Source organism: Mycteria americana, chromosome 18 (genome assembly GCF_035582795.1).
Source record: "Mycteria americana isolate JAX WOST 10 ecotype Jacksonville Zoo and Gardens chromosome 18, USCA_MyAme_1.0, whole genome shotgun sequence".
Classification (NCBI taxonomy): domain Eukaryota; kingdom Metazoa; phylum Chordata; class Aves; order Ciconiiformes; family Ciconiidae; genus Mycteria; species Mycteria americana.
In genome coordinates, this window is record NC_134382.1 from 11,091,580 (window position 1) to 11,100,734 (window position 9,155).

The 9,155-nt window shown below is 73.0% G+C and overlaps 1 protein-coding gene across 1 annotated transcript; it reads right to left on the reverse strand.

The window, feature by feature from the left end:
- Nucleotides 1-55: 55 nt before the first annotated feature.
- Nucleotides 56-7,233, reverse strand: PLEKHG5 (pleckstrin homology and RhoGEF domain containing G5). The gene is made up of 20 exons (XM_075520529.1): nt 7,193-7,233; nt 6,891-6,993; nt 6,750-6,810; nt 6,557-6,648; nt 6,342-6,478; nt 6,117-6,265; nt 4,346-4,531; nt 3,998-4,168; nt 3,827-3,922; nt 3,688-3,738; nt 3,420-3,569; nt 3,232-3,342; nt 3,013-3,162; nt 2,792-2,929; nt 2,362-2,481; nt 2,129-2,261; nt 1,943-2,058; nt 1,743-1,873; nt 900-1,667; nt 56-781 (listed from the first exon to the last, which is right to left on the reverse strand). The coding sequence occupies exons 1-20, from the start codon at nt 7,230-7,232 to the stop codon at nt 772-774; spliced, it is 2,913 nt and encodes a 970-aa protein (XP_075376644.1). The 5' UTR covers nt 7,233; the 3' UTR covers nt 56-771.
- Between the last annotated feature and the right edge of the window lie 1,922 nt (nt 7,234-9,155).

Consider the following 9,155-nt stretch of genomic DNA (forward strand, 5'->3'; position numbering starts at 1 on the left):
GGGCTCCCTCAGCCGTGCCGCGTGCCCGTCCCGGTGCTGCCCAGTCATCGGGTGCCGCCGTGGCCGAAGGAGAGGCGAGGCAGGTGCGAGCGTACTCCAGCTGCGTTTATTGCTCGGCCGGGACGCGGAGCACAGCCCGGCACGGGACAGCAGCCGCCGCTCTGGCCGCCGTCACGTGCCCCCGCGGCTCCCACGCTCCAGCCCCGGGCACTGCCGTCCGCTGCTGCCCGTTTCACCCCACAGGGCAAACCCTGCCATGGCCGGACCCTGGGGCCACCGCCCGCCCCAGCCCAGCACCGTCCTCTCCTGCCACCAGCCCCAGCCTCCTCCCCGCACCGCCCGCAGCACCGTCCTGCCGGCGTCCCGTCCCTCTCAGCACCTTCCCCACTCACCACTGCCAACGTCGTCATCCCTTCCTCGCCCACGGGAGCTGCCCCATGGCCCTCCGCAGCCCCCTGCGTCCCCGGGGCCCCCTGCCTGATGCACCATGGGGCAGCTGGGCCCTGACCGACAGCCCTCATCTCTGCAGACAAGGGTTCGGCACGAGCCGTGTGCCATGTCCGTCCCCTCTCTGGGGAGAAGCAGGCAGCCCTGTGCTGTCGTGCCCAGGGCACTTCCTCGCCGAGGGGACCGGTCTGCATCCCCATGTGCATCCCCACCGGTGCGGCATCCCAGAGCCCGCTCCGCCCGGCCCTGGCATTACGCTACGGTTAGAAGCAGGAGCAGCTCCTCGGCGTGGCCACGCATCTGTCCTTGCCACCCCAGCAGCTCTCAGACCTCCCTGCAAGGCACAGAGTGGGGAGAGATGCCCTCAGTGCCGGGACCCGGCCCCCGGCCGCAGAGAGCATCCGGGAGGGCCGGAGCATCCTTCAGGAGCGTGTGGGCAGGCGCGCGCTTACGAGGCGGTCAGCGTGGAGTTGAGCAGCAGCGTGGTCCGGATCCGGTAGAGCTGCGCCAGTGTCAGCTTGTGGTGCTGTGCCGACCGTGGGTCCGAGAGGGTCCGGCGGGCAGTGGGCGGGGGGTCGCGACCCAGCTGCCCTGGGAGGGATGCTGGGCTCTCCACCGGCTCCTCCGGCTCCGAGAGCTCGGAGGTGGAGCTGCCGCTGCTGCCAGGGGCAGCCGGGGGGCCAGCGGCTTGGCTAGTCCGGGGGGGGCCGGCGCAGAGGTCAGAGAGGCTGCGGCTCTGGCTGAGGGGGGCCGGGGGGCCGGGGGGCAGGAGCTGGGGCAGGCTGGCCTCCGACTTGGACTTGAGCACCCTGGCTGGGCAGGGCAGGAGCTGCACCGGCGTCTGGCGGCGCAGCCGGGGCGAGGGGGGCCGCGGGGCCGGGGGGGGCTCCCGCCCCTCCTCGGCCACCCCTTCCGGCTGCTGGCCAAAGTCCCGCAGCGAGGCGGGCGAGAGCGTGCCGTAGGCGCTGTCGATGGAGGACGAGCGGCAGCCGCCAGCCAGGCGGGCCACACCATGGGGCAGGGGCACGGGCAGGGCGCCCGCGGGCAGCTCCCGGGTGGGGGTCTCGGCAGAGGTGGGGGTGTCGCCGGAGGTGCCGGTGCCGATGGAGGAGCCGTCCGAGGCCGAGCTGAAGGGCCCCGCGTCCCAGTCCGGGGAGGAGAGCTCGTCGCCGCCATCCGCCGCCACCACGGCAAGGGTCTCGGTGGAGCCATCGGAGGGGCTGCAGGGGCAGCAGGGTGAGGAGGGGGCTGCGCCAGGCCGGGGGGGTGCGCGGGGCCCCCCTCCCGCTCCCTACCACCGCTGCGAGTCCGGGCTGGCGCTGCCGCGGCGCAGGACCGTGGGCGAACTGGCGGCCGAGGCGCCGCTCTCGCTGTCCTCCCCCTCCTCCTCCAGGTGCCGGCGCTGCCTCAGCTGCTGCAGCAGGTTCTGGGGAGGGGGAGGCATCAGAGAGGCACGAGGCACCTGCACCCCCCGCCCGTCCCCCGCGCCCCTCACCTGGGCGTTGCGCACCGCCTCGACCCAGCTGCGGCACAGCGACTGCCCGCTGGCCTGGAAGGTGTAGGCGGCCACCGCGCTCCCCAGCTCGTTCAGGTAGATGAGGAGGAAGGAGCCTGCGGGCAGGGGCCGTCAGCGGCGTCCGGGGACCCCCCCGCGGCCCCCATCACCCCTGGTGCCGCTCACCCGGGTCCCTGAGCTCCCGGCAGACGACCTTGTCCACCAGCAAGGGCTGCCGGACCACCTTGGTGCGCTCAGCCTTCTTGAGGGGCTTGGTGATGAGGAAGAGGTCGGTGAAGAGGAAGCAGTAGACGTCCATCTGGGGGCGAGAGCGGGGCCGTGGGCACCGGCCAGCACAGCGGGCGGGGGCGGGCGGGCAGGGGCCACGGCTGAGGCTCCGCGTCCCCCGTGGTCCTCACCTTGCCGTCTTTACCTTCCCGCATCCGCAGGCTGCCCTCGAGGAGGAGCTGCCGGGTGTCCTCCGGGGAGGTGCCGGGGATGGGGGCCGTCAGGTCCAGCCGCAGGAACCCCTTCAGCAGCTGCCGGGAGCCCCCGGCGTCAGCGCCAGGCGCGGCGTGGGGTTGCATGGCACGGCATGGCATGCGGTGACATGGGGTAGCACGGCATGGCATGGGGTGGCTTGGCACGGCATGGCACTGGGTGGCATGGGGTAGCATGGCATGGCACGGCACGGCACGGGGTGGGTTGGCATGAAATTACATAGGGTGGCATAGCACGGTACGGCATAGGGTATGGCGTGAGGTAGCGTGGCACGGGGCGGCATTGAGTAGCATGGCATAGCATGGCATGGGGCGGCAAGACACAGCGGCTCCACCACGCCCAGCATACCTTGTCCACCTCATCTGTGCTGCCCTCCACCACCTCGTAGGCGTCAATGCGGTCGAGGATGGCGGCCAGGCGCTGCCGCTCCTGCCGCTGGCGCATCCGCGAGTTGACGTGGTTGATGAAGTGCTCCACAGAGCCAATCTGCGGCCGGGGCGGTGGGTGCGAGGGGCCGGGGGGGACCACCCCACGCCACGCCCCACTGCCCCATGCCCCCGGCCCCTTACCATGGCGGTGACGGCATCGCGGGTGCGCGGGTCGTCTGTCTTCTTCAGCACGGACTTGAGGAGCAGTGGGTACTTGGTGAGGCGCTGGTGGGGCTTCACCAGCATGTCGCTCAGCTTCAGGCGGCTGCACTGCTCGTGCTTCTCGGCCCACTGCAGCACGCAGGTGTCAGCCCCGGCACCGCGCCGGCATCGGCCCCAGCCCCCGCCCGCTCCCCTTACCGTCACATAGGTGCGGAAGAGCTCACTGTCCCGCAGCAGTGCCCGCATGTACTCCATGCAGCCCTCCTCCTCCATGCAGTACCGCACATAGGGCTTGAAGAGGGAGCCGAACTGGGGGGGACGCAGCGGGGTCACCGCAGGGCGCAGCGCAGCATGGCCCCCCGCCGTGGCACGGGGTCCCCGCTCACCATCTTGAAGCCATCGAGGAAGTCAACGGGGTCGAGCAGTGCTCCGGTCCGGCGCGCCTTGGCCAGCACTGGGGCCATGACACCGCGCCACAGCTCGCAGTGCAGCCGGATGATCTCCCCGATGTTGCCGAAGAGCCGCTCGGCATCCACCTGTGGGGTGAGGCAGGCAGCTGCGCAGGGACGGCACTCTCACCCTGCCGGCGTGGCCAGACCGGGGTCCCATCCCCAACCCGGCGGTCCCCAGCCCCCGCAGCCTCCCACCGCTCACCTCGCAGAGCAGCCCCGACTCCTGCAGGTTCAGCAGGCAGCAGAGGAAGAGCTGCAGGGACAGAGCAGGGAGCCGGTGGGGTGCAGCCGCGGCCCCCGGCCCCCCGCCGCAGCGCAGCACGGCTGCCGCCGGCACTCACGTCGGTGATGACTTTGAGCTTGCGGATGTAGGTGGCCTCGGTGTGCAGCAGCTCCCAGATGGCTTCCTGCTGGTGGCACTGCCGGCGCGACAGGGCCTGACAGGCTGAGCGTCAGCGCCGTGCTGGTGGCTGGGTAGAGCCACCGTGGCCCCCCAGCTCCCCCGGCCTTACCTCCGTGCCCCGGATGATCTGCTGCCAGCTGTCCTCCAGCACCAGCCCGGCCTCGTCCCCGTCCTCCTCCCAGGAGTCCCGGTCAAAGCGGAGCTGGGGCGGCAGCTTGGGCAGCCCGAAGGCGCTGTAGGCGTGCAGCCTGCTCGCCAGCTGCTCCAGCTTCTCACTCTCCTGGCCGAAAGCGGGGGGCAGAGCGGCTGGGCGGGGGGCCGGCGGGGACGTGCCACGGACCCCCTCGCCCTGCCCACGGAGCTGGGGGGGCTCGAGCCCCGGGGGGACCCGTCCCAGCTCCCCAGCATCGCCGCGGGCAGCTCCCGCACCCGCTCCCCGTGCCCACGTCCCACCTACCCGCCCAAAGGAGCCGGCGCCGGTGCCAGAGCCGAAGAAGCCACTGAAGCGGCTGGCGGCACGGTTCTTCCAGGTGTCGGTGCCGTTGGCGGGCACGGAGCCACCGCCGTGGGGGGCCAGCTCGGGGCTGGGGATGCTGGCGTCCCCCAGGAACTCCGTCATGTTCTTCCTCCGCCGGCCCAGAGCCTGCGGCGGGGACAGCCGGCGGCCCCGGGGTCAGCGCCCAGCACCGCGCGCCCGGGCCGCCGGGACGGGGACAGCACGGTGCGGCGCGATGCTCCGGCGGGGCTGACCTCGAGCACCCGCGGGACAGACGGACGCCCAGGCGGCAACCCGCGGGTCGCAGGGTCCCCCCAGCCGCGCTGCCCTGCCCGCACTGACCTGCCTACCTGCATCCCGGGGGCGCGGGGCCCCGGGGGCTGCGCGGCCGGGCCCAGCCGGCGGCGGGCGAGCGGCCCCGGCAGCGCGGGGCTCGGGGCGTCCCGCGGGGCGGCAGCCCCCGGCCGAGCCGCCCGCCCCGCCGCGCTCCCCGCTCGGACGGCGGAGCCGGAGCCGGAGCCGGAGCCGGAGCCGGGCGGGCAGCGGCCGGGCTGCTCCGAAACAAAAGGAGGTGGGGCCAGCGCCGAAAACCCAATTTCCCCCGTGCCAGATAAGCAGCCGGAGCCGAACAATCCGCCGGCAGAGATCAAAGCCCCCCCGCCGGCCGCGGGAGCTGGGTCCCGGCCAAGCGGCTCCTGCCGGCCCCGGCACCGCTGCGCTGGCCGCCTCCCCCGCGTAGCCCCGGGCTGTGCCGGGCCGCGGCCGTCTCCTCGCCCCGGCACGAGGAGCGGCAGCGCCGGGGCTCCCCACCCGCGGCCGAGCCGCGGGACGTGGCACGCAGCCGCCGCTGGCACGGCCCCGCGCCCGGCCCCGGCCCCGGCCCCGGCCCCGGCCCCGGCCCCGGCCCCGGCGCTCACCGTGCCGCTGCGGCCCCCGGCGCCCCGGCTGCCGCCAGCCCCGTCGCCCTGGCGTGGCCGGGCCCCCGCCTGTCCCCGGGAAGGCAGCTGGGGCCGAGAGCCCTGCGGGGGCGGCTGGGAGCCCGCTGGCCCCCCCGCCCTTCCAGGGCCATGCTGGTCCCGCAGCCAGGCATCGTAGTCCCGGACGCGGGTGGCCACCAGCCCTGGCCACACGGCCAGCTTGCCACCTGCAAGGGCCGCTGACGCCGGGCCGAGCACCGTGTCCCCCCCGCCGGCACCCCCAGAGCCACTCCCCGTGAGCGTGGCGGCCTGCTCCCACGGGGAGTGGTGGCCAGCCCGGCCCCACGCCTCATCTGGGGCCAGAGTCCACGGGGCAGGACCGAGCTGTTCTCTGCAGCTACCAGGTGCTGCGGCAAGAGGAAGGCCAGCGGCCAGGGCAAGCCCTGGGGCCCGGACGGCACCAAGTGGCTGCCACGGCCAGGGCCCCCGGGGCTGCTGTTTGCCTTTGCTCTGATGCCAGCCTGTATGTGGCACGGCTGTGGGGACCGGTGCCACCGGCTGAGCTGCCACGCCTGGCACAGGGTGCTGCCCGTGCTCTGCCACCACGGCGCAAGCCAGCACGGCACAGCGAGGAGCCAAACTGGCTCTCGGGGGTTCCAGGGGGGGTCTTCAGGCCACACCGCAAATGGCCACGCAGGAGATGCCGTGCTGCTGCCCCGTGTCCCCGTCTTCCCAGCAAGGATGGCTACGGGGGGATCCTGCACCCCACCACGTCCTCCCCAGTTCCTCCCCCCATGGCTGGCACCGGCACTCACCAGGCTGTCGGCACCCTCTCGGTGTCCCGGCACCAGCTCTGGCGCTGGCCCGAGGAGCGCGGCGGTGCTGACCGAGTGCAGGATGGGCAGGCTGGCCGACCTGGCGTCCCGCACCGCCTGCTCCACCTTCAGCTCATCCCCAGGCTTGGCTGTGGGAGCATCGGGCGGTCAGAGTCCCCTGGGAGCCCCGGGGCAGCCAAGCCTCCCGCCAGGCCCCCGCCATACCTTTCACCCGCAGGTAGTGCCCCCCGAAGCGGTACGCCTCGAACTGGAGGGAGAGCGGCGTGTGCGACTGGTCCAGGTAGATGTCCACCTTGCCCGGCTCAATTGCCTTCCTCTCGAAGACCGGCAGCAGCACCTCCCTGCGGGGACACAAGCCCCGTGTCCGACTCCATGTCCGTCCCCACGTCCATCCCTGCATCTGTCCCTGCCAGACTCACCCCAGGGACTTCTTCTTCGCAGCCGGCACGATCTCCGCCTCGATGTCAACGCTGAGGTCGAACTTTAAGGTGAAGCACTCCTTGCTGGGGTCCTGGGGGGAGGTGGCAGCCGCTCGCCCAGGGGTCCCTCCCACCCACTGGGGCCACGCCGCTGCTCCGCAGAGCAACCCAGGGAGAGGGGCCGGTGCCTTACGTCCGTGTGCCTGCGCCGAGCCTTCTTCTTGGGCAGCTTCAGTGCCGAGCTCCTCCGCTCCCTGCGGGCACAGGGTGGGCAGGGTGACGGGGATGCCGCGGGCTGGGGACGTGCAGGGGACGTGCAGGGCCGGGGGCTCACCCTCTGCTATCCACAGGTCCCTCCTCCTCCTCCTCCACATCAGAGGCAGGGCTAGTGCGCGGGGGGCACGAGCGCGTCGACATGTTGCGGGCCAGGATGGAGCCTGCAAACAGGCGTTGAGCTGGGCTGTGCCGGGACGCCCAGCCCGGTGCCGGCTCTGGCTGCGTCCCACTCCTGCCCCTGTGCTGCACCAGCCCCACGTGCATCCCACGGCCACTGCTGCACCATGCCGGCCCTAAGCACGTCCCGCTGCCGCAGAGCTGCTGGGAGCAGTGGTGCCGGCCGCGTCCAGCCCGGCTCACCTTGCGGGGGCAGGTCGAAGCGAATGTGGCCGAAGTGCATGGCGCCATGGAGGCGGCCGTCGCAGAGCTCACACAGGCTGAGGGGGCCGCTGCGGTTCAGCTGCCGGCACTCCGCGTGGTGGCATACCTGCGGGCGCACGCGTCAGCTGGGCACAGGCTGCCCAGGGGCTGCCGGCCATGGCACGCCAGCGGGAGGGACGGGCAGCACCACGAGCAGCGGGGACCCCCCTTTCCATCCCCAGCTGCTGCCGGCACACTGCTCGCCCGCAACGTTGAGGCTGCAGTGGGCACAGGGAAAGCAGCAGGAGCAGGATACGGCCACGAGGCGGGGGGGTTCTGCACCGCAGAGCCCCCCCCGCTCCGCCGCACTGAGCAGGGACCCCGGGAAGGCTGCACGTGCCTGGGGACGGGGAGGGGTAGCCGGGGGACAGCTACCTGTGCCCGTGCCACCCGCACCTCGCCGGGTGCAGGGGAGGCCGTGCTCCCGCGCTGCAGCCCCTTTGTGCTGGCGAGAGCAGCGTCCCCGCGGCAGGACGGAGGAAGCGAGCGTCTGCGGCAAAACAATGCTCGAAGCCGGCGCGTTTCCTCCGATTGTGAGCCGGCCGTGGCTGCAGCCCCAGCCCCACCAGGCATTCACAGTGGGTTATTTTTAAACCCCCGGCCAGGCCCCCAGCACAGTGCACAGCCTGTGACCCCCGGCCAGCACCCGCCTTGCTGAGGGCTCCGGCTGGCCCCGCTCCTGGGGACAGTGGTGCTGCCGGCCACTGCCAGCGAGCCCCGCTGCACCACCGGCACGTCCCCATCCCCGTGTGGGACCCCCATCGCCGCTCTGCATGCAGAGGGGGTGCGAGGGGCTGCCAGGGAGGAGGGAGCCCTGCCTGGGCTTGCCTACAGTGCGCTGGGCTGCTGAGGGGAGGAAGCACCCGTGCAGCTCCAGCCGCCCCTGCTTCCTGCCCTCCTTCCTCCCGGCGCTGCTGAGGTCAGAGCTGACGCGCTCCCGCCACCCACGCGCTCCCCGAGGGGCCACCAGCCCCTCTGTGGCACCCAGCGCCACAGCACTCGCCGGTGTCCTGCCATGAAGCAACCACAGCCCCGGAGACACGCTGGCCTCACCACCAGCCCAGCACACCCTGCACCCCTGGTCCCAGCCCTCCTCCTCTCCCACCGCGTGCCCCAGCCCAACGCCGTCACGGCCATCTGGCACCTGTGGGACACGGAGCGCAGCGCGGACTCCGGGCAGCGATTGCAGCTGGCGCTCGCTCGGCGGGGACCCCCCGGGACCCTCAGCAGCCGCCCTGCCGGGATGCGGGGCTCCCTGTCCGCCCTGTGCCGGCGACTCAGCCCCAGGCTCGTCCCCGCAGGAGGGCCGGGCGGGATGCCCAGACCCCTCTGCTCACCCCAGGGATCAGCTCCGGGCTCCCAGCCCTACCGTGCTCCCGGCACGCAACAGCAGTTTCCCCCTTGGCAGCTGCCCCACGAAGCAAGGGGGGACACAATGCAGCTCCGTGCCGCGGCAGGACGAGCCCCCAGCCCGGCCAGGACCCCCCGCCCCCCGCTGCCTGCCGGGCACCCTTGGGGCTCTCTGGCAACAGCGATGGGGTGGCCCCGGCGGGTCCCTCCCAGCGGTCCCGGCTGCACCCAGGGGCAGCCACAGCCCAGCACCACACGTGGCCCCGCCGGCGCTGGCCCCGCCACCCCAGCCGTGCAAAGCAAGCGCAGCAGCACAGCTCCCGGCGTGGCCGGCATGCCGTCCTGCCCGCTGCACCAGAAAGACACCGCCCGCGGTCCGGCGCAGGAACCCCAGGGCCTCACTGGGAGCTGGTGTGTGGGTCCAGCCCGGCCCCGCACCCGGCCAGCCGGTGGGAGAGAAGGGACTCTAAATCAGCTCTGGCATCGTGTTAGCGAGCGGGGGGACAGACGGGCAGGAGCGGATTAGCCTGAATCACACCAGCTAGGGGAAATG